This window comes from Silurus aristotelis (genome assembly GCF_946808225.1).
Source record: "Silurus aristotelis genome assembly, chromosome: 16".
NCBI lineage: Eukaryota > Metazoa > Chordata > Actinopteri > Siluriformes > Siluridae > Silurus > Silurus aristotelis.
Window position 1 is genome coordinate 17,551,175 of NC_139589.1, and position 23,915 is coordinate 17,575,089.

The 23,915-nt window shown below is 38.0% G+C and overlaps 3 protein-coding genes across 11 annotated transcripts in view; 2 read left to right on the plus strand and 1 right to left on the minus strand.

Annotated features, from left to right (window-relative positions):
• Positions 1–12,001, plus strand: part of sec16a (SEC16 homolog A, endoplasmic reticulum export factor) — a 36,265-nt gene extending 24,264 nt beyond the window's left edge. Inside the window, exons 22-31 of one of the 3 annotated variants that reach the window (XM_083565321.1) lie at positions 909–1,070; positions 1,214–1,294; positions 1,411–1,467; positions 1,587–1,710; positions 4,579–4,719; positions 5,460–5,548; positions 5,956–6,009; positions 8,799–8,858; positions 10,395–10,472; positions 11,065–12,001. In XM_083565321.1, the coding sequence (XP_083421447.1) occupies positions 909–1,070; positions 1,214–1,294; positions 1,411–1,467; positions 1,587–1,710; positions 4,579–4,719; positions 5,460–5,548; positions 5,956–6,009; positions 8,799–8,858; positions 10,395–10,472; positions 11,065–11,130 (912 nt within the window). In that variant the 3' untranslated portion in view covers positions 11,131–12,001. The remainder of the gene's footprint in view (positions 1–908; positions 1,071–1,213; positions 1,295–1,410; positions 1,468–1,586; positions 1,711–4,578; positions 4,720–5,459; positions 5,549–5,955; positions 6,010–8,798; positions 8,859–10,394; positions 10,473–11,064) is intronic. The other 2 variants (XM_083565319.1, XM_083565320.1) reach the window with 2 other exon arrangements.
• LOC310739420 (uncharacterized protein) lies at positions 257–20,525 on the minus strand. 6 transcript variants are annotated; one of them, XR_014537390.1, is made up of 9 exons: positions 20,005–20,505; positions 19,808–19,916; positions 17,688–17,800; positions 17,497–17,596; positions 16,823–16,956; positions 14,378–14,472; positions 12,301–13,483; positions 5,452–5,534; positions 257–1,894 (listed from the first exon to the last, which is right to left on the minus strand). XR_014537390.1 is itself a non-coding variant. In XM_083565340.1 (7 exons), exons 1-7 carry the CDS (start codon positions 20,093–20,095, stop codon positions 13,445–13,447), a joined length of 681 nt encoding a protein of 226 aa, XP_083421466.1. In that variant the 5' UTR covers positions 20,096–20,505; the 3' UTR covers positions 11,981–13,444. The 6 variants fall into 6 exon arrangements, 2 of the variants coding, with proteins under 2 accessions (XP_083421466.1, XP_083421467.1); XR_014537391.1 differs by lacking the exon at positions 5,452–5,534 and having other exon boundaries at positions 1,760–1,894; XR_014537392.1 differs by lacking the exons at positions 257–1,894; positions 5,452–5,534 and adding an exon at positions 11,981–12,208.
• Positions 20,526–20,702: 177 nt separating this feature from the next.
• Positions 20,703–23,707, plus strand: rpl28 (ribosomal protein L28). 2 transcript variants are annotated; one of them, XM_083565342.1, is made up of 5 exons: positions 20,703–20,781; positions 21,440–21,531; positions 22,824–22,947; positions 23,246–23,364; positions 23,565–23,707. In XM_083565342.1, exons 2-5 carry the CDS (start codon positions 21,451–21,453, stop codon positions 23,652–23,654), a joined length of 414 nt encoding a protein of 137 aa, XP_083421468.1. In that variant the 5' UTR covers positions 20,703–20,781; positions 21,440–21,450; the 3' UTR covers positions 23,655–23,707. The 2 variants fall into 2 exon arrangements, with proteins under 2 accessions (XP_083421468.1, XP_083421469.1); XM_083565343.1 differs by lacking the exon at positions 20,703–20,781 and adding an exon at positions 20,803–20,847.
• The last annotated feature ends 208 nt before the right edge of the window (positions 23,708–23,915 follow it).

The window sequence follows — 23,915 nt, forward strand, 5'->3', positions numbered from 1 at the left end:
ATAATATAATGCGATTAAAAATAGTATTATGGTCTCAATCATTGGTTTTCTAGAGACTTTCTATGATATACTTAATTTTAAGTTTAATTATAATTTTCTTTAACTATATCTACATTATACACTGATACTTTATTGGGAACGATAAATCATTTGGCAGCAGCACAATGCATAAACACATGCAAGAGCTCTGATTAGACTTGAGAATGGGGGGGGATTTCTGAACCTGCTGATTGTTTTGGATTTTTACATGCAACAGTCTACAGTTTTTAGAGAGAAGTGTGAAAATTGCCACACTGGTTTGACCTGACATGGAGGTAACAGGAGTTTCAAGAAATGTCCTTACATTACATCTCAGAATGCAATCTGATCTACGTTGGACATAAACTCACTGACCCATCAAGAGCAGGTGAAGTTTTTGAGGGTTCTAGTGATGCAGTGCCAACAACAATTTACTGAAAAGACAAATGGAAGCTGTTGTGTTCTACTTCAAGGTTTGATAGGTGTTTAGCTTTTCTGCTCAACAATGACCAGTCTGCTTATTTGCCTCTGGCTTCTGTAATCAGCAAGAAGTTTTATGCTCACTGAACTGCCACTCATTGGGTGTTTTTTGTTTTTCACAATATTCTGTGTAAACGTGCTGGAATGTTAATTCTGAAATTCAAACCAGCATCTAATAACAATTTTACCAAAATCCATGCCATGGACAAAGTTACCACACCCCCCTTCCCCGTATTGCCGTTTTACATAAAAATTAACCTCATGCCTATTGACCTGTTATTCATTTTGCTGTTGCTATGCGATTGGCCAATTGCATCTTGACTTAATTGCATGTATGAGCACGGGTACCAGGTGCTCCTTTCAAAGTCACCAGTAAAGACTACGTTTAACCTTTGCCTCCTTTAACTCAGATGCCTGGACGTCGCTCACGCACTACGTCAGAGTCATCCACTCATTCGACAGGACGGGAGCGCAGCAACTCTTTAGCCAATCAAAGCTCTCCTCCTCCACCGATACCAGAGGCTCCTGTTCAGGAAGCACCTAAGAAAAACAAGAAAGACTCTCCCAAAAAGGTACACGCACTCACATGTATGTTGTGAGTCGACTTTGAATGGCAAAAAAAAGTGAAACACAAAATCATTAAATGACAAAAAATAAAAACTTTTGTACTTTTTTCAATTTCATAAAACTATTTGCAACTACTCTTTCTTCACAGGGAGGAGGTGGAGGCATCTTCGGCTGGATATACAGAAGGGGAAAGAATGAAGTTCATTTGCCAGATGACAAGAACAAATCTGTGAGGTTTTTTTTTTTTTTTCCCAGACTTTTTCAGTTGGTGCACATAATTTGTAGAAAGCAAATTTAATATAAGCTTATATTTAATAAATAATAATGAAATAATTTCTCTGACAGATTGTTTGGGATGAAACAAAGCAGAAATGGGTGAATCTGGATGAACCAGAAGAGGAGGTGTTTTTTTTTTATTTTTTTTTTATAAAAAAAATTTGGAGTTGTACTTGATAACTCTTTCGAAACTCACTGTTCGATTATGCAATACAATGCATTGTCTAATTATTGCTTGTGTTTAGAAAAAGCCTCTTCCTCCTCCACCATTAATGTTCCCAAATGCCCCAATGGTCGGCAACATGGGGGGCGGACCACCAAGCGGACCAGCTGCAGGGCCATCTGTTAATATGTTTTCCAGGAAAGCAGGTGAGTGCTTCCATGTTGTGTATGTAAATGAGCAGAAATGTTTTCCATGTAACAGGAGATAAAATAAATTTATTTATAGGCTAGTTTAATGCAGCATCAACAACCACTTAGTTTTGGTTATGGATACATTTTGTCAGTCTCAGGGTCATCATTAAACGTCCTGTGCACAGACAGGGTCCAGTGGCTGAAATAAAAACCAAAAAATATGGTCAAGTTTATTTCTATAGCATTTTCAAAACAGACATTGTCTCAAAGCAGCTTTACAGAATATGCATCTTCAAAAAATATGGTATGCATTCACTCACTCAGCCCACTTAGGCATCAGGCTTTTCCTGCTCTTTCTGATTTCAGGAAATGAGTTTTTCACCAACCTTTTTGAAACTGAGAGCTACTTCTTGGGTAATGATTAATGTAAAGGGCTACCAGTTTGATACATACTTCTGAAATAACAAATTTGCTCAATTTACCTTTAATTATGTTATTATTAATAATTGATGATATTCATATGAGGATCTGTATGAGAGGTTGGACACTAAGGAAGGGGAAAAGGATTTGTACCGATTGGCCAGGCAGAGGGACCGAGCTGGAAAGGATGTACTGCAAGTTAGAGCAATAAAGGATGTGGATGGAAATGTGTTGACTAGTGAGGAGAGTGTGTTGAGAAGATAAAGGGAGTATTTTGAGCAGCTGATGAACGAGGAAAATGAGAGAGAAAAGGTTGGATGGTGTGGAGATGGTGAAACAGGAAGTGGATAGGATTAGTAAGGAGGAAGTGAGAGCAGCGATTAAAAGGATGAAGAGTGGAAACTCGTTGGACCAGATGACATACCAGTAGAAGCATAGAGATATTTAGGAGAGATGGCAGTGGAGTTTTTAACCAGATTGTTTAACAGGATTCTGGAAGGGGAGAGGATGCCTGAGGAATGGAGAAGGAGTGTGCTGGTACCAATCTTTGAGCATAAGGGAGATGTGCAGACCTGCTGTAACTACAGAGGAATTAAGTTAATCAGTCACATCATGAAGTTATGGGAAAGAGTAGTTGAAGCCAGGCTGAGAGAAGAGGTGACCATCTGTGAGCAACAGTATGGTTTCATGCCGAGGAAGAGCACCACAAATGCCTTATTTGCTTTGGGAATGTTGATGGAGAAGTATAGAGAAGGACAGAAGGAATTGCTTTGTGGTTTTATAGAAAACTTACGACAGGGTGCCAAGAGAGGAGTTGTGGTACTGTATGAGGAAGTCAGGTGTGTCAGAGAAGTATGTGAGGTGGTGCAGGACATGTATGAGGAAAGTGTGCAGTAGGAACAACAGACTGGTTCAAGGTGAAGGTTGGACTGCATCAAGGATCGGCCCTGAGCCCTTTCCTGTTTGCAGTGGTGATGGACAGGTTGACGGACGAGGTCAGACAGGAGTCTCCCTGGACTATGATGTTTGCGGATGATAATGTAATTTGTGGTGGGAGTAGTGAGCAGGTGGAGAAGAGCCTGGAGAGCTGGAGGTATGCGCTGGAGAGAAAGGGAATGAAAGTCAGTAGGAGTAAGACACAGAGTACATGTGCGTAAATGAGAGGGAAGGCAGTGGAGTGGTGCGGTTGCAGTGAGAAGAGGTGGAGAAGGTAGTGGAGTTCAACTACCTGGGATCAACAGTGCAAAGTAATGGAGAGTGTGTTAGGGAAGTCAAGAAAAGAGTGCAGGCAGGGTGGAGTGGGTGTAGAAGAGTGGCAGGAGTGATTTGTGATAGAAGAGTATCTGCGAGAATAAAAAGGAAAGTTTATAGGACTGTGGTGAGACCTGCAATGTCTCACCACAGATGTATGGATTAGAGACAGTGGCATTGAGAAAAAGACACGAGGTGGAGCTGGAGGTAGCAGAGCTGAAGTTGTTGAGGTTTTCATTGAGAGTGACGAGGATGGACAAGATTGGACATTAGTTTATTAGAGGGACAGCGCATGTAGGACGTTTTGGTGACACGGTGAGAGAGGCGAGATTGAGATGGTTTGGACATGTGCAGAGGAGGGACATGGGGTATATCAGTAGGAGAATGCTGAAGATGGAGCCACCAGGAAGGAGGAAAAGAGGGAGGCCAAAGAGGAGGTTAATGGATGTGGTGAGGGAAGACATGCAGGTAGTTGGTGTAAAAGAGGCAGATGTAGAGGACAGGGTGCTATGGAGACGGATGATCCGCTGTGGCGACCACTAATGGGAGCAGCCGAAAGAAGAAGATCTAGTCATTTATATTTTAATATTGTCATTTTTAAATTCACACCAGTGCAAGTGTGATTTTGTAAGGAAACCACCAGCCATGCCTCCCTCCAAGGCTCTAACTCTCACTCAGCCTCTCCCTGCTCTAATCACCTATACCTTTTCCCCTGTTTTACTCGTTACCATAAGAGATCTACCGGACTTTCCTGGCTCCGCTTCGGAGGAAGCGCTCTAAATAGGTTTGCCTTTAACGGTTCACATTGGCGATTATCCCTGAACTACCCGCATTACGGCTGCATTATAGATTCTACCCACTCTCCGATTCGTATTTATCCTCAGCTCTGGTTTCCAACTCTGGTCTATCTGTGAAACTAAAAAAAAAAAAAGAATTTGAAAAATTTGATGCAGTTTACTGGTAAGTGGCGCTATGGTGAGCTATTTTTAGAAAAGGCCCACGGGCACCATGTCTGTGACCCTTGGTTTAAGGGTGCAAGGTTTAAACAACAACTACTGGTTACAAATACAGGCAATCAAATCAGGAATAGGACTCTGCACCTGAGCCAGTTCCTCAAAAAAGGAACAAAAATCACATGGACATTGTGCAGTATTATGGGTGACATCAGAGATTTAGCTGTGCACATCATGTGATCATCTGTTTTACTCTTAGGTACTAGGGCTCGGTATGTGGACGTGTTTAATTCGGGTCGTCGGAACTCCAACCCTGCACCTGCTGTCGCTCCACCTGCCGATCTGTTTGCTCCTCTTGCACCCATGGCCATGCCAGCGAACCTCTTCGTTCCCACTGCAGGTAGGGTGTGTGTACGTGTACGTGTCAGGGTGTATGCTTGCATTAGGGACGATAAGATTCACTGAGTCGCATCGGTGCATCGCCATCAAAGCTAATGATGTGCTGCATCGATTTGAAAAAGTGTGTATCGAATGCAAGTTGGAATTTGTATTGTTATGTAACACTGCAGAGACCAAAGCCTGTCCTGAGAGCCATAGAGAATATAGATTACCATGGCAGAAGTAGAGCTGCATCTTCCTGCAGACTGAACAGGAAAAAGAATATCTGGTTTTATTGAATCTTTTTTTCTAGGGAACTTCAATCTGTATCATATTAAATTATATTGCATCCTATTTTTTTCTTTGCATCAAATCATATCGTCAAGTTTATCTTAAAGATCCTTAGTTTGTAATCTAGCGTACCAGTGTAGATTTATTCATTGCTAGAGACTTAAAGCACTTTTGTACGTTGCTCTGAACAAGGGCGTCTGCTACATGCCATAAATGTAAATAGTGTTTAATCAAATCTAATTCGGATCACGCTACATTATAATAGGGGTGAATCATACCGCATCACATCTGTAGCTGCTGCATCTTTAATGTATCGTGTCATTGGCTGTGCATCGAGATGCGAAACGCACCGGCCTTAGTTATGGAGATACACATCTCTAGTATGCATGTATGTCCGTACAAAGCAGTACTGGTGATTACTTGCGTGTGTGTGAGAATTTATTTCATTAATGCTTTCACACACCTCCTCAGCACCAGACGATCAACAACCAATGGAGGGAAGTGTTCCAGACAGCAATGGAAATACAGAACACATTCAGCCCAATGCTACAGGTCCACAGGTATGTACACACACACGCACACACACATAAATCAGTATATGGTAAGTTACAAAAAAATTATAATAATAAATACATTTTTCCAGCTCTCACCCACGCTTCTTCCAAATACACATGAAGTTAGCCAGATGCATCTTTTTTAAAAAGCTGTGCAAAATGCTAAGTCAAAGCGCAACGTAGAGCAAAGAGCACTTTGCCAAAAACTTCTGTACTCTCGAACTCACAGATGCCCACAATTGGTTAATGAAGATGTAATAGACACGGGCGAGAGATCCTTCATACCCAGAAATGGCTACAGATGACTGTGGAATTCTAACTCGTGATCTTCTTTTTTTTTTTTTTTTATTGTGCCAATTGAAAATGTTTTACTTAACCTATTACCAAACTTCATGTGCTTGTGATCCTTCCAGATGTTTAATCCAACTATTTTGCCCTCGGGTCCGGAAGGTGCTCATTCTGGAGAGGTAGAGTAACCCTTTCCCTCTGGGCTTTCACCTCTCATGGATTTGTAGGCCAGTTCATTGCACCATGCTCTATCCTCTCGGTCATGAACATACATCCATGGCCAGCTTAGTTACTCAGCTTAATAATTACATGCAGTGCATATTCAGTTTCACACACACCAGCATGCACACACAACGGTTCACACAGAATGCATGTTTGCACATGCTGTGTTTTAAATGTATTAACAAGATTTTTACTGTCACAAACAGTACACTGCCAGTTAGTGGTTAGCGGCTAACTCTAGGGCTATGGATTTTTAAAGGAAAGAATCCTAAAAACTCCACATATCGAGGGAGTGAATGAATGCGGACATTTGTTAAGGTATGCTGAAATAAGTAGAAGAGTTCAGTTATAAACAGTTATAAAATTATTTTCTATATTATTTAACCAAGCTGGAATTTTATTTAAAATTGTTTTCAAATTTTAAACTGTTTAAATGTGGATTACAAATGTAAATAACACTAAACTGCGTTAACACAAAACAACAAGCAGTTTCAGTTTGTATATAAATATCACACAAGCATATATTATATTTATATATCTATACATCAAATCATCTTCGATTTACTTAAAGCAACAAAATCTGATATTTTTTTCTGATACATATTTTCCCAGAAACACATCCTTTTTTTAAATTAATGAAAAAATATTTTAATCTTTTTTTCATCATATATATCTTTTTGGTCACGTTTATCCAGTTATCTAAAGTTGCTCTTTGTTGTAATAATTTACTTACTGTTTTCTGAGTTCTCATTGTTATTTGGATATTAGACTGAAGCCTTGTACAGTGAGGAAAATAAGTATTTGAACACCCTGCTATTTTGCAAGTTCTCCCACTTAGAAATCATGGAGGGGGCTGAAATTGTCATCGTAGGTGCATGTCCACTGTGAGAGACATAATCTAATTTAAAAAAAATCCAGAAATCACAATATATGATTTTTTAACTATTTATTTGTATTATACAGCTGCAAATAAGTATTTGAACACCTGAGAAAGTCAATGTTAATATTTGGTACAGTAGCCTTTGTTTGCAATTACAGAGGTCAATTCTTCGGGTCATTGTCATGTTGGAAGACCCAGCCTCGACCAATCTTCAATGTTCTAAATGAGGGAAGGAGGTTGCTCCCCAAAATCTCGCAATACATGGCCCCGGTCATCCTCTCCTTAATACAGTGCAGTCACCCTGTCCCATGTGCAGAAAAACACCCCCAAAGCATGATGCTACCACCCCCACGCTTCACAGTAGGGATGGTGTTCTTGGGATGGTACTCATCATTCTTCTTCCTCCAAACACGTTTAGTGGAATTATGACCCAAAAGTTCTATTTTGGTCTCATCTGACCACATGACTTTCTCCCATGACTCCTCTGGATCATCCAAATGGTCATTGGCAAACTTATGACGTGCCTGGACATGTGCTGGTTTAAGCAGGGGAACCTTCCGTGCCATGCATGATTTTAAACCATGACGTCTTAGTGTATTACCAACAGTAACCTTGGAAACGGTGGTCCCAGCTCTTTTCAGGTTATTGACCAGCTCCTCCCGTGTAGTTCTGGGCTGATTTATCACCTTTCTTAGGATCCCCACGAGGTGAGATCTTGCATGGAGCCCCAGTCCGAGGGAGATTGACAGTCATGTTTAGCTTCTTCCATTTTCTAATGATTGCTCCAACAGTGGACTTTTTTTCACCAAGCTGCTTGGCAATTTCCCCGTAGCCCTTTCCAGCCTTGTGGAGGTGTACAATTTTGTCTCTAGTGTCTTTGGACAGCTCTTTGGTCTTGGCCATGTTAGTAGTTGGATTCTTACTGATTGTATGGTGTGGACAGGTGTCTTTATGCAGCTAACGACCTCAAACAGGTGCATCTAATTTAGGATAATAAATGTAGTGGAGGTGAACATTTTAAAGGCAGACTAACAGGTCTTTGAGGGTCAGAATTCTAGCTGATAGACAGGTGTTCAAATACTTATTTGCAGCTGTATCATACAAATAAATTGTTTAAAAATCATATATTGTGATTTTATGGATTTTTTTTTTTTAGATTATGTCTCTCACAATGACAATTTCAGACCCCTCCATGATTTCTAAGTGGGAGAACTTGCAAAATAGCAGGGTGTTCAAATACTTATTTTCCTCACTGTATGTGATTTGGATAAACCAAACATCCATAACTCATAATTGCAATTGCAACTCAGACCTTGCGTGTTTTGTCACTGGAAATCTCACGAACAAAAAGATCTATGCACCTTATAAGTTGATAAAATATTATTATACTCATATAAATAATATTAGTGAGTTAAATTGGCAAATGTAAAAATGTTTTCCAGAACTGACATAAAAAAAATGAAGATTTTTTTTTATTCATTAATTTAATGTATATAAATTTTTTATTTAGAAAGTAGAGATCAGAATCATGCCGAAGTGTAGACACCGTCATGACAGTTTGACGCTCGCACTCATACTTCACACCGATGATATCAAATCCCGTCTTTAGAAATCAGCACTGTTAAAACTTTCACCAGTGTGCATAATCTTAAAACCCTTTGTGCTGCTCTCAAGTGCATGAGTGTGTGTGTGTGTAAATGTGTGCCAAGACTGTGTGTGGCATGCACACGTACACACCCCCACACTAATGTGGTGCTGCAAAGAAAATTGGCTCTGATGTAATGGTTTTGTGTCTTGATCAACACGGCGATTCTGCATGGGATTAATTTCGCTGTTGTGGTGTTTGATTTTTTCCTACTGTTCTAGCTCTCACGTTCTAGTTCAATGAGTTCTTTATCACGAGAAGTGAGTCGGCATTTAAACCAGGTACCAACAGTTGGGTGTCGCTACTTCACATTCCAATTCTCTCTCTCTCTCTCTCTCTCTCTCTCTCTCTCTCTCTCTCTCTCTCTCTCTCTCTCTCTCTCTCTCTCTCTCTCTCTCTCTCTCTCTCTCTTTGACACATCCACACAGACAGCATTTCCACTTCTACTTGCACCTCCAGCAGTGTTCTAAGCTGCTACCTAAGTCGAGCTCCCTGATTGGCTGGGAGTAAAGCTGGTGCAGCGAAGAGAAATTCTGCTTATCCCCATCAAGCATGTTCTTGCTAACCCTGTCCTCTTTGCATGTTATTAATCAACATCAGTTGTCCTGTATTTTGATGTAAAAAGGTAGATGCCCCATCGAGCAAAGCTAGATGCTTCAACAGCTCCGCCTTCCCGGCAGTGCAGTTTCAGCTCACTTACTCGAAATTAGAGCTGCAGTTCAAAACAAGACATTGCCTGCGTCAATTCATAACAGTTTACCCTTGTGAGTTTTGTCTACAGCTGGAGACACAGACATTTTGGAGGCACCCCCACAGCCCCTATGGTACCTTAGTGAAGACATTGTCACTTTAATACAATAATGTGTTTTAAAAATTTGTTAGTGAAAACATAGTTTAAAATCGTATTCATAACATCCCTGTATATTTGGTCCTGCTAAGGATTCCCGCAAGTTTTTAAATAATCCGTAACTTGCTGTAAGGTTCCAAATGAGAACCCGCAAATTTTCCGAGCCGCAACTTCCGAACGGGGTTGACTGTAGAACACGTTATGACGTCAGCTGTATTCCATCTTCCTGGAAGCTTGTGCACTCATCGTTATTCTTCACTTATTATTTAAATTCCCCGCATAGAGTCTTATGGGTTTCTGATCAAGTCGGGACATTGGCGGACGTGACTATGTACTACACTGATTAGTAATCGCTTGTGATGTGGCATCTAGTTTTTTTTTTTTTTTTATCTTCATGGTCTGTATAGTACACATAGATAGCTGCTCCAGCTGATCTAAAGCTCATTGCGTTTAATGCAATTTGAAGTGAAAAGTGTTAATGGGTTTTATTTAAGTGCAGCAATAATACTGCTCATTGTCATTTCTACAGCTCGCTCCATAATTATTGACAGCTGTCAATAAACTAAAAAAAAAAATAAAAAATGCAAAAATTTACATTCGGCCATGATGGGGTGTCTTAATTGTGCTGCCTGGTGCTAGATGACAAATCGATTATTTTTTTTTTTTGGTACATGCAATACAATGCCATTAGTTTTCCTGGAGAGGAAACATGGATCTCCCTTCCACAAGAAGGTGCCCAGGCATTTTTACACTATTACTGGAGTTGACTACATAAATGACTATATGGTTAATTATTTTAGGTTCTAATAAAAAAAAATAAAAAATAAAGTAAATTATAAATGAAAGCTCTAAAACTAGTTTAGATTGTCTTTGCAGTGGCTAAGTAATTGTACTATACATGAGCTCGCTGTGTATGTCCTCATGTACAATGTATGCTCTACCACTATTCTTACAACATCTGTGTTTTTAGGTCCCTACAGAAATACCGGCCCAGGGACCTCCGCCCACGGGGGGCGTGACTTTCTATAACCCCTCCCAGTTTGCACAGGTAAGCACAGGTTAGGTTCATTTGGTTCTGATTGGCTCATTGTTGTTGTTTTTTATCAGGAAACTCTAAAGTATTTAATGATTTGGATGTTAGAATCAAAGGTTAAAATTTTTGGTATTTAAACCTCAGTTCTGAAGTTTTTTGGAGATAAAAGCACAAGACGGGGGCACTAGAGAATCCCGATAAGTGAGTCTGTCCTAATATCGAGTAAAAGTTTAGTTTACTATTTCATCAGATTTTCAATTAATTTAATTTGAACTATTTATATGATGCATCGTGTGGATGGAATGTATAAAAAAAAAAAAAAAAAAAAAAAAAAAAAAGCACAATCTTATCCATTGGTGTCCACAAACTTTTGTCTATATAGTTTACTGTGCCATTTATGTCTGTGGAAATGTAAAAAAATGTAAAGTCTATTTCGCCAAAATGAACTACATGATCGATCATTCGATATTTAAATACTTGGATTATGTACCAAGGAGCATTAGTGTAGTTTCAACAGCAGAGTGAAGTTAAATTTCTATCACAGGCAGTCCTTGACTGAGTCAAAATACCCATCAATAATAAATTAATGTCTCTTTCTTTCTCTCAGGCCATGCCCCCAGCTCGTTCTCGTCTAGGCCGGTTGGGACAGCGCGAGTACCCAACACTGAAATAGATGTCCACAGATCAATCTGTGTTGTTTTTTTTTTACATCTCATCAGACTGAATTAATCCAGAATTGGACAAATACCGGCATCTGGCCTTGCAGTTTTCATCATCATCAGTTGTCATCTTATTTTAGCTTGCTTCACAAAAACCTTAAAAAAAGAGCTGTGGATTCCTTTCATCTCTGTCTTTTCTTTTGTCCTGTGTTTTACTGGATTGGTCCTATACCAGTGTAATCTTTAAGTGCAATAATTGTTTAGCTTTCAGTTAGACTTTCCTAACTAACTGCATTTCAACATCTGTGTTTGTGTGTGTGTGTGTGTGTGTGTGTGTGTGTGTGTGTGTGTGCATGTGTGTGTAAGAGAGAAATAAAGAGGGGAGTGCCATTGGGATGGAGACAGCGCGCACCTTGCCTGTTTTCATCATCGGAAAGGTCGTTGGGAGATTTTAGATATTTATTAAGGCTTTCTATCGGAACGAGACAAACTTTTTTTTCTTTTTTTTTATAATAATCACCAATTCCAGATCTGTATATTTCCGAATGAATATTTATGAGCTGTCTATAGTGTGTCCTTGTTCTCCTGATTCAACTTTTGATTTGCATATGTTTGTGATTTATATTGAGTTCCCCATATTTAACTGCTTAGGTTACTTAATTTTTTTTATTTTTTATTAATGATTATTTTTCCTTCTTAATCCTTTCTCATAAAAACCCAATCGTCTCGTTCCTGTGGTCACTGCTCGGGATTGTCTTTTTGTAATCTCAAAGGATTCACAACCCCTTTGAAGGAAGCCTGGACTTTTCCATTGTGTTTCAAATTCAATGTAAAATTACTCAACAGAAAAAAAGAATAAACATATTTTTGAGCTCTTTAGCACAATGGGATGTGTGCCACTGGTTCGTTTTACTTGCGTAAATAAAGCTTTTGTGTAAAATTTTTAATACAAGATCATTTTCGTCCCAAAAGCTTGCGTACAAAATCTGATTCAACAAACACACGGTTTATAATTCAATGGAATATACACTCAATGGCCTTCTTGATAGGTACACCTGTACCCCTTCTCATTCATGCAAATGAATCATGGAGCTGTGCAGTGCATAAAATTAGGCAAATACATGTCAAGAGAGTTTCAGTGTTCAAATCATGCATCAGAATAGGATCAGTAGATATGATCTCACCATAAACCGGCAGTCAGATACTGGAAAAAACATCAGCTGTCTGTAGCGGAAAGCTGGCGTGGTCTGATGTAGTCCATCTGCCTCAAGGTTTGATATGCATTCTGAGATGCATTTCTGTTCAGCGCTGTTGTAAAGAGTGATTCTTTGATATACTTCTGATAAATCATCTGATTATAAACACTATTATATTGTGCATAAGATTGTATTCATGATTTCGTATGCTAAAAGGTTCATAAGGCGGTTGAACCGTTAAACCTCTCGTGGTGGTTATTTATTAATGTTTTCAGGATCCGAGATTTTCTTTAAAAACATGTTTTACTGTTTCCTTTAAATAATGGATTGTCCAACTACATACAGTTAAACCACCTCAAATTCTTAGATCATAAAATCTGTCATCTATAACAAAAACTAATGCAGAACAAGAATTGCAGTAGAAGAGGACATTTCCCATTCCATATTTGCTTTACAGTGGGGGGAAATAATTATTTGATCCCCTGATGATTTTGTGAGTTTACCCCCTTACAAAGAAATGAACAGTCCAGAATTTTTATGGTGGGTTTATTTTACCAGAGAGAGACAATATAAAAAAAAAAAACATTAAAGAAAGCTTATAAATGAATTTGTATTTGATCCCCTACCAAATTAGCAAGAATTCTGACTCCCACAGACCCAAATTAGTCCTGTCCTTTTAAAAAATATCAACTGATTATGTGTATAAGACCCCCGTCACAGAATCAATCTCTTTCATTCAAACCTCTCCACCACCATGGGCAAGACCAAAGAGCGGTCACGGGATGTCAGGGACCTGCACAAGGCTGGAATGTACTACAAGAGCATCAGATTGTTGCCTTGGCCCAATGCTTTGGTCAGTGTCGTGCTGGAAGACCCATCCACCACCCATCTTTAATGTTCTATGTGAGGCCCGAACATTATTCGCTTACTGTTATTTATTTCATTCAATCAGATTCAAATTAATTTATATATAATATTAATTTATTTTTTCTTTCTGTTTCTGTTTAAATAAACCTACCATAAAAACTCTAGACTGTTCATTTCTTTGTAAGGGGGTACATTTATAAAACCAGCAGGGGATCAAATAATTATTTCCGCCACTGAAATCCATAAATAAGATATTCTGTAGTATTTAGTGTGTGTCTGGTTGGGCCTGATTCAGTGCATTCTCCTGTGAACAAAAAAAACAAAACAAAACAGAAAAGACATTCAAGATGCAGTTTTCTCCTGTACCAGCATAATTTATAAACAAGATGGAATTTGTACACAAAACTTCATGAATATTCAGAATGTTGATTATGTACTGCATCAAACAACAGGTCTATGGCAGACTGTAAAATCGTATACAGGATCAAAACTGTCATCAGATTTTACTTGGACATATAAACCTTGTTTAACTTATTCACATGCACATGATGATCAGATGATTAATGAATCGTTTTCTGATCGTGCTCAAACATAACCATATTAAAGAACAGACAATGAAATATACACCGATCAGCCATAACATTAAAAGCAATATTGTGGAAGTCTCCCTTGTGCTGCTAAAACAAATCTGACTTGTCTGGCATGGCCTCCGCAAATTGCTGTTGTATCTGGTACCAAGGTGTAAGCAGTAGATCCTTTCAGTCCCATCACTTTTTCACCCATTTGTGCTGGGAGATGGGACTTGGGTAGTCAGAACACTGTCTCTGGTTCATCTGGTGTCTTTCTTTGGACCACATTTGATCATTGTTGACCACTGCATACATGAAACACCCCAGAAGATTTGGAGATGCTCTGACCCAGCCTTCAAGACTTCATCCAATTCCTTGTGCTTGCCCATTTTTCCTGCTTTCAACACACCGATATCCAGAAATGACTTCACTTGCTGCCATTTTTACAAGTAAAAGTGTCAATGGTTTTAATATTACAGCTGATAAAAGCTGAATCTGGCAATCTGACAACTGGACGTTTTAATTAGCTATAATCTCTTAAATGTCATTTATCTTGTTCCTTGCTCGTCACTTCTTGTTTCCTGTCTGTCAAATGTTTAGACCTTGCGCGAGTGTCTCTGTGTACACACCCGAGCGCTCTTTGCTCGCTGCACTGCAAATTCCAGCATGGTCCGATCAGACAGAATCTGGTGCAGTTTGCCGAGGTCCATTTCCAACAGCATCCCTACAAACAAACAACACATTATATCATTATTACACAAATTACAGAACACTGTAAACAAGGTTATTTTTTTTTTTACCTGACTATAACTACACACACAGGTTACACCTGAATATCTCCTGGTGCATGTCCGACAAGCCTAGTCAAATCATTGCTGAATGATTCAATCCGATAAAAAAAAAAAACTAGCCTGAGCAGCCTTGTTGAATCTGACTGGCAAGAGGGAACCCTTTTTCCACACGTTTTTGAGAGAAGGTGGCCTGTTCCTCAAATACTGCAGTTTTCTGATGCATTTAAAACATGCATACATGATTTCTTCTGGGAATCTGAATATAAGCACCATACAGATCAACAGGATTAGATTTTAATTAGATTTTAATTTCCATCCTTTTATTCTAGCATTAACATACGTTGCATAGAAATACCTGTTTTTTTATACTATGGGATCTACCTTTTCTATAGCATCTAATATTTCTACAGAGGAAGGAACCTTTTAGATGACAGCCATGACCTTAAAAGGTTTGTAGTCCTCAGTTCTTCCTTGTATGCGTTTGGCTTTTAGCTGCGCTGACGCATATCTGTGGAATCTACTTCCTCTGGATATTCGCAGCAGTGACTCTTTCTTTATTTTTAAATCCTGTTCGAAGTCTTTTCAGGTATTCATATCATTGGCATGTATTTGTAGGTCTTATTGGCTGTATAGTGTTTTGGTTTTTATTGTATGTAATGTGTCCATGAGTGTCATGTAATGCACCCATAATTAAAATGTATTATTATTATGACCCTGAAAAATGAGTGCATGCTGCTGAACTGTAGTTTGAAAAGTATGGCGATGAGGCAGTCTGAGGCAATGCAAGCATCGGAAAATGTGACCATGGTGAGTTACCAAGGCACCACCATGAGTCCATCTGTCTTTGTTATTTTGTAACCTGCATCCTCCTGTTAGGACCTGCTGGATTGCATCATACAAACATTACAATTACATAAATGTCACCCAATATACAGGACTAGCTGTCCTACTAAGGTGTTTATCAACTCCTTTATAGTGTGGACCAACATGTGTACATTTAAAGGAACTGTTCTAATCCTAATTGTGCCAATGCATGCAACAAGTTTGAACTCTTAGAGCATTAGTGCTGGCTGTGCCCTGTTTGCTGCACTTGTTTATTCATCCAGGAGGTAACATTTTGGTTTCCTTGTTTCACTTGTTAGTCAGTGTTGAGCTTAAGCTTTGAATAATTCTCAATATATTGTAACATGTTGTATATGTTGATACATGTTTATGCGATACACGTGATAGTCAAACACAGTTTAATGACATAGCTGGTACCTATCCTTTAGATATTGAATGCATGAGCACAAGTGCAATGTGGGAAATCCAAGTTTTCAACATGGTCTCTGTGTTGTATCGTGGCTGGTTAGCTCAGCTAACCAGCACAGAATTTAAAACATTTAAATGAGAAAAACACTGAAATAGAAACAAACAGACAGTACAGCTATCCCCAATTCTGAAGGAAAGACAAGCGTCACAGTCTGTAATTTGTAAGAGGTTATCAGCCAGGACAAGTGCATAGTTCTATACCCCATATTCATGTAGTCTGATATAAACCCAAAAAGTCAGAAGGACAAAGGGATTGATTGCTGGGAAAGGGCTGTGTCACATGTACAGTACAGACCAAAAGTTTGGACACACCTTCTCATTCAAAGAGTTTTCTTTATTTTCATGACTATGAAAATTGTAGAGTCACACTGAAGGCATCAAGGGCTATTTGACCAAGAAGGAGAGTGATGGGGTGCTGCGCCAGATGACCTGGCCTCCACAGTCACCGGACCTGAACCCAATCGAGATGGTTTAGGGGTGAGCTGGACCGCAGAGTGAAGACAAAAGGGCCAACAAGTGCCAAGCATCTCTCGGGGAACTCCTTCAAGACTGTTGGAAGACCATTTCAGGTGATTACCTCTTGAAGCTCATCAAGAGAATGCCAAGAGTGTGCAAAGCAGTAATCAAAGCAAAAGGTGGCTACTTTGAAAAACCTAGAATATGACATTTTTCAGTTGTTTCACACTTTTTTGTTATGTATATAATTCCATATATAATTCCACATGTGTTAATTCATAGTTTTGATGCCTTCAGTGTGAATCTACAATTTTCATAGTCATAAAAATAAAGAAAACTCATTGAATGAGAAGGTGTGTCCAAACTTTTGGTCTGTACTGTATGTCATTATGTGAAGCAAAGTTGGTATTTAGATGGTAAACTATTAGGAGTGACATACACACCGATTTCCCTAATACAAAAACAATTCTAACTATATCTCTAAACCACACATGATGCAAAACACAACAAGCTTACCGGTGATATCAGCACAGTGGACTGGTTCGATCTCTTGTACAAGTGCAAATAGTTTCTCTCCGATCACTTCCACTTCATCTTGGTCAGAGATGTCACTCACATCAGTCTCCCCTTGACCCTGTGTACAACTAGCCCTGAAAATTTAGAAAACATTTTAGAAATAAGGGTGGAGGAAATAGCAATGACTGAAATTTTTCTTTAATGAGATCCAACGCCTTGCAGTCGAATAAGAAAAGGGACGACATAATGCTTTGCGTTCATCTGATGATGTTTTCAAAGGGTTTTGATAGATTTGTGTCAATTTTGACTAAATAAATAATTAAATAAATCTCTAAACGCTCAAAAAAATAAAAAATTATTATTATTATTATTATTATTATTTAATGATTGGCTTATTAGTAAAATACATCTAGGAATAATTGTTTTGTTTTGTTTTAATCAAGAGACATTTGTTCACTAAATTTTAAATGATAACCCTTGTTATTTAAACTGGAATCATGAGTGACAAGTTATTTCCTGAAAATCTGGGTTCTGAAAACTGCTTTAACGAGATGTAATATGTAATTAGTAAATAGATTTGTAGTTATAAATAGCTAAATAAATAATTCTCAGTACTCAATGATAAATCATGCTAGTTAGCTATTAATGATTTGAGTACACACACTCATACGCACCCCTGTAAGGTTTTCAGTGCCATGTTGACTTTCTCCTCCAGCAGGACTGGATCAGACAACAGCTGGTGCACCACCTTTTTCTCCTGTTCCAACAACATCCCTGTGTTTATACATTGAAAAGAGAAATAATTTAGGCCTGATTTAATGAAGCTGTAGTGGTCAGTGAAAAGTGACTGATAAAAAGTGAGAACCTGTGATTTTCTGGGTGTATCCTGTGTCGTAAAGGTTGATAAGCTCATACAGCTGCTCTCCCAGGGAGTCCAAGGACACAGAGTCGACGTCGTCTTCCTGTGATGGTGATTTACTAGAAAGTCAAAACATCACATATACAGCTCGAAAAACACAAACTAAATAAATGTCAAAATATCTACTAACACCAAAAACCACATAATTTGATTTAAATAGAAATGATTTCTTATACTGATGTATTTTTATCTAAAGAAGATAAAAGTGGCCTTAGTGCTGCTAGACATGTTGCTCTTATATTAGCTTTCGCTCCAGAACCAGGAGGCTCAGGGAAAACTAGTCTTTTTACTATCTGTACCAGCATGCAGTTATATTCTATATTATCTCTATAAATATGACTTACAAAATTCAAGGTCAGGCATTAAGTTGGTTTAAATCCTTCCTGTCTAAACATTACCATTTTGTAGATTTAAATGAAGAGCTACTCAGGTTAATGCAAGTAAATGATGGGGTGCCACAGGGTTCAGTTCTAGGACCCCTGCTTTTCACAATATATATGCTTCTCTCATTGAAAACAAACATCTCAATTGGCCGGGTTAATTGAGTGTGTTAAAGAATTAAAAGATTGGATGACTGATAACTTTCTATAATTAAATTCTGATAAGGCAGAGATTTTGCTCATCTGCCCAAAAAGCAATACACAGAAGTTTCTTTGAACATTTAAAGTCCCCGGCATGAAGGAGTTGGTGTTGGATCTATGGTGATCTCAGAAGTTGAGCTATTTTATAAGTAGCTCCTGGTTCCAGGAAGTCAACTGACCATATATGACTTTAGAAGAAACATTACTCACAATCTCACACTCTGTTGCTTATGTTAGTTCTCACTCTCCAGTGTTTTGTATTGTTTTAAGATTTATAATCACACTCTTGATGTCACCCAAATGAGGATGGTTCCCCTTTTGAGTCTGGTTCATCTCAAGGTTTCTTCCTCATATCATCTAAGCGCATTTTTCTTTGCCACAATTGCCCCAGGCTGCTCATCAGGGATAAACACACAATTCACTTACATTTTTTTAATTCTAATTTAATTCTAATTCTAATTATTCTAATTTTTATTCATAATTCTTACATTCTGTAAAGCTGGTTTAAGACAATTTCCATTGTGAAAAGCACTATAGAACTAAACATGAAAATTGAAACTTGAACTATAAACATGGAAAGTCACATTTTATACACAAAAGTAAAATCATATTGAATAATTAAAATGTTTGATGTAAAATTACCACACAAACAAGGCTGAATGCACAAAATACAGTATACCAAAATATATTTTGGGATATATATATATATATATATATATATATATATACCCCCCAAATATTCTGCCACAGTGTTTTTGTTCAAATCTTGCTAAATTTCTGATCAATTATTTATTGTTAAGACCACTAAAATATGAATGTATTGCCATATATGCTTGGGCTTTTTTGGGTTTTTTTCACCAACCCAGGAGTACATATAGGGATAAACTGACACAGACACACATACACAAATGAACAAACTCATTAACTGTAAAATTCAGTGTTTACATGTACAGTATTTATTATTATATAGACAAATCTTCTATACTGTACTGGCCAATGCTGCATGTTGCTTCTGTGTCTACTGTCTCACTGTCTTATGGGTTTTTTGTTGTACTAAATGTCACACATGCACTCTATGTTCCCAGTTAGTTTTGTATAGTTCTGTTTTTTGTGTTGTTTTGCTTTTTGTTTTATTTTGTTTTATGTAGCACCTTGGTCCTGGGGGAATGTTGTTTGTTCACTGTGTACTGTACTGTATATGGTTGGAATGACAATAAAAGCCTACTTGAATTGATACATGTACATATTCAACTGCACTTTTTATTGTGCACAGAAATGCTACCATTTGCACTTATGGTAGATGATGAACCGTATTGCCCTGTTACATTTACTGTGCAGCGATAAAGTTTGAGGTCTGTCTGCCGGTTTGTCTATTTATCGATCTATCTATCTAACTGTCTGTCTATCTATTAACAGCTGGAAGCGGTGCACATGCTGTTGGTGTGTGTTACCTGTAGACTGTAGATCGGTGATCTGATGTATTACCTGGTATCATGGTGCAGGGCTGCCAGTGCTTTCTCTAGTGCTTTGGAAAGGAGAGCTTCATCCTGCAGCATCTGACTGATTACAGCCCCTGGGAGCTCCAGCAGCATTCCTACAACATAGTATTTTCCCAATCTTAAATGCTGACTGATTACAACTGTTCATATTAATTGCACGCACATTTCCCCCCATGCAGTTACCTGTTAGTTTTGGAGCCATGTCAGCGTGGTTAAGAGAAACGCGGTCGTACAGTTTCTCCCCAAGTGACTCCAGATCTTCTTCGTTATCCATCACTTGCGTTTATTACGTTGATGTGTGCGATTCTATTTGCAGGTCTGAATTCATTGTAAAGCAAGCTATCTGATTCTACACAAACCTGCTATTATTTCAGGATGTTGAATTATACAACAAACGAAAAAAACAATGACATGACTCCACAAACTGAACCGCAAACCTATTCATATTAAGCAAAATCTTGAAATGTAGACGTATTAGACAGCTACAGTGACAATTTCACAAGCATTTAATCACATACGGCCCTTTGTTAGCCATATACTGAACTATTGGACGACTTTTAAACAAATAATTTCGTACCATTGTTAATATAGGATTAGAAACGTAGACGAAAAGGCTGAACGATTGAACCGTTTATTTACCATTGCGAAAAAGAGGGTCGCGCAAAAATGACGTCAGCGCGCCACGCTTTTCTGACGTTGACAAACCTTCAAGTTGTTTTACGCAATATCCATCCGCACCAACGACGAAACAAATAGTGCGTGCCGTATTTCGATGCATGCAAGCCAAAACATCAAAAATTTTATTTGGTAATACTATGATTTATAAACATACAGCATTTTATTAGATTTCAATATAATAAAATGTACACATTTGCATTTCTTGCTAGGCGCAATGATCTATATACATTTGACCGGAACCGGAACTCCCCCCTTTCTCTCCCTCTTCCCCTGCTGGAAAAGGTAGCGTGGTCGGCTTGTGTTATCGTTTATATAGTTTAAAACGCTGGTTATATTGTGAAGTCGGGTGTAAGTCTCATTTATACACGTGTCATAAGGTGTAACGTTTGCTATAAATAAAGAACTGAGGTTGTATCTGTCGTTTAAAAAGCAATATTATGTTGAAAACGCGGTCTGCACTGAGGCCTGCGCTCCGCCTGTCTCAGCGGCTAGTGCCTGAAGTTATGCTAGTTAGTGATCCCAGTCTTTCAATGCTAGCGACTTGGCAAATTTCTTCTATAATTGCTTTTACGCTTGAGTGACTCCAAATATATAGATATATATATTTATATATATATAGATATATATATTTACATATTTATTTACTTTTATGTATATCTCAAATGGTTGCGAGTTTATGTAATTCTAATTACCGGTATTGACCCGGCTATGTTCAGCGTGTGTAGGCTCCAAACTGAGTAACTGGACCTCTACTTTTTTCTACCTACAAATGGGAATAGTTTTTGTTCATTCATTCATTCATTTTCTCCCGCTCGAATAGTTTGTTTGGATGAATTCAATTGGATTAATTTAGGGGTCAGATTTTAAACTAGGATTTGTGTTAGGCTGTTTCATTATAATGCTTTAATACATGGTTCTCATCCCCACTTCTGTCATCCAGGAACTGCCATCATGTCGTCTCACCTGCAGTGGATGGTGATCAGGAACAGCTCCAGCTTTCTCATCAAGAGAAACAAACAGACCTACAGCACTGTAAGCAGCCGCTAATATTCGGTTCTGGTTTATGTAATCAGTGTTTCTTCAGTTTTTCTGTTTCCGTCAGCCGTTCAGCTCTTTGGGTTTAAAGGCTGAATATCCTGTCGCAGCACCCAAGCGAATATAAAATGGTTTGATAAGCTGTGAAAAAGGATTTATTTTGGGACAGGAAATCCAGGAGAATGCAACACTAAATCATGTTTGAGATACATTATAATTCGTGTTGTGCCTAAAAAGATTTAGAAAAATAACCAAATACCAGTTAGTGATTTATTATAATTTGTTTTAATGGATTTCCCCATTGCCTGGTTGCTTGCCTGCATTATTCAGTCACCTTGATTCATATTGAAGTGCTGTAAGCTGGTTGTCTTTGCTGTCGCAGTTTTCAGATTTTGCCCTTCAGTTGTCAAAGGAGCATTTAGAATAATTAATTAAAACCAAACTTGCAACTTGAGCACAAACCTGCCTGCCTCAATCTTTCTAAATGTTTGCATGAGGTTGACAAGACACCATCCTAGACACCGTTACTATAGAAGTGAGGCAGCAGAGAAGTGATGTGGTGTATTTTTACTGAGGTTTGGGTGTGCCCAGATCCTCAAACATTAGCTTTGACAAACTTCAGAAAGAAAGATAATTAAATGAAAATAATTATGTACAATACATAAATTAATAAACTTTAATTAATAATTCAAACTAGTTCCTATTTTAGAGAGATGCCTGCAGTTTGTTTATATAAAAAAATTAGTATACAAGTCAATTAAAATATGCATTACATTTGTGTTCAGTGTTGAGGTTCATATCCAAACATGAACGTGTTATTACGTGTTACAAACACACATTTAAAATGTTTGCATTTGATTTATTTCTCTGATGTATGTGATTACGTCAATTTTTGGGAAATATTAGAAGTGTGATTTTCGGTGCATGTTTTCGGTGCTTTTTGAATTAAAAAAAGGATCAGGTTGAAAATTAATTCGGTAGTCTTCCCATATTTGCCCCTTTGTGTTTAGTTTGTAACCGCAATGGTTACCGATTCATTTTAACTTTGTGATTTAGCATTTAAACTGTACCAACCAGACCATGTCCATATGACTGCAAGCTTCACAAGAAGCTTGTTTGTTAAAACAATCTATTCTTAAATCATTGCCTTTCGTTAATAATAATGGTGATTTGTGTATCAAAATGTCTAATGCTTTTAAATATTTGTATTGTACTTTCATATTTTGCATGTCATTTTATTCTTTCAAAAAGTGCGCTGTTTTGAACAACTTTTTACATTTCTGTTTCAGGAGCCAAACAACCTGAAGGCCAGAAACGCATTCCGCTTTAATGGCCTCATTCACCGCAAAACAGTCGGTGTAGAGCAGGCAGCTGATGGCAAGGGTATCGTCGTCATCCTGAAGAAACGTGCAGGTAACTACATTGCATTACATCTTTTGTTTTAATGCTTTATTTATGGCTATTTTTGTGCCATGTGTATTTTTTTTATTTGCACTGTTATAGATTCATATATTGGCTAACTGAAATAGTAGCTTTCCTTGTCTTTAAACATTAAATACATATACATGCTTCTATGAATAGTGGGTGATGAACACTAGTTATTAAATTATATTGCAACGGTTGTTATATGAATTTAAATCAATGTGTGTGTCTGGGCTTCGGTCATTTATGCCATTGGAGTAATGTTTTAAAATCCTTTCACTGTGTTCAGGTCACCGCAAACCAGTGAAAGCGTACGAGAAGATCACAATCAACAAGAACTCTCGCACCACACTGAACCGCCTAAGGAACATTATCCGCAAAAACAAGTACAGGAAGGACCTTCGCATGGTAAAAACATTTACATTTTAAAGTGTATTGTATGTTGGTACTCTTGGATAATTCTTCACATGACCAAACTCACATTTTCCACTGTAAGGTTTTATTTGCAACATTTTAAATGTAGTTTTGGTCAAATGTAGTTGAACAGTTCTAGAAGAAACCCTTTTAGCATGATCTGAACTGTGGTTTCTCTTCTCTTTCTCTCTCAGGCTGCTCTGAGGCGTGCCAGCGCCATCCTGAGGAGTCAGAAGCCTGTGGTGGTAAAGAAGCAACGCTCCAGAGCCCCCAAGAGTGCATAAACTTGTTCACACTGCACAAATGCTTCATTAATAAAAGTGTTTTGGTCAGATAACTTTAGTTTTTTTTTATTATTATTATTATTTTTTTTATGATTGTGCAGAACATGGTACAATTCACATTTTAAAAGTACGTTAGTCATGTGTATAAATTGAAGAGATCCTAATTTAAAAGTAGTGTATGAAAGCTTGTATTTTCACTTTGCTCCATGGTCCGACTGCCCACAATTCTGACTCTTATTCTTGGGTCTGAACTCAACTAAT

Excerpts from the sequence above, each read along its gene's own strand:
- rpl28 (XM_083565342.1), top strand. The coding sequence starts at position 21,451 with ATGTCGTCTCACCTGCAGTGGATGGTGATCAGGAACAGCTCCAGCTTT. Across the intron at positions 21,532-22,823 it reads ACAAACAGACCTACAGCACT|GAGCCAAACAACCTGAAGGC; the intron begins GTAAGCAGCCGC and ends TTTCTGTTTCAG. Across the intron at positions 23,365-23,564 it reads ACAGGAAGGACCTTCGCATG|GCTGCTCTGAGGCGTGCCAG; the intron begins GTAAAAACATTT and ends TTTCTCTCTCAG.
- LOC310739420 (XM_083565340.1), bottom strand. The coding sequence starts at position 20,095 with ATGGATAACGAAGAAGATCTGGAGTCACTTGGGGAGAAACTGTACGAC. Across the intron at positions 16,957-17,496 it reads GCACTGAAAACCTTACAGGG|GGCTAGTTGTACACAGGGTC; the intron begins GTGCGTATGAGT and ends CTAAATTTTCAG. Across the intron at positions 14,473-16,822 it reads CCACTGTGCTGATATCACCG|GGATGCTGTTGGAAATGGAC; the intron begins GTAAGCTTGTTG and ends GTTTGTTTGTAG.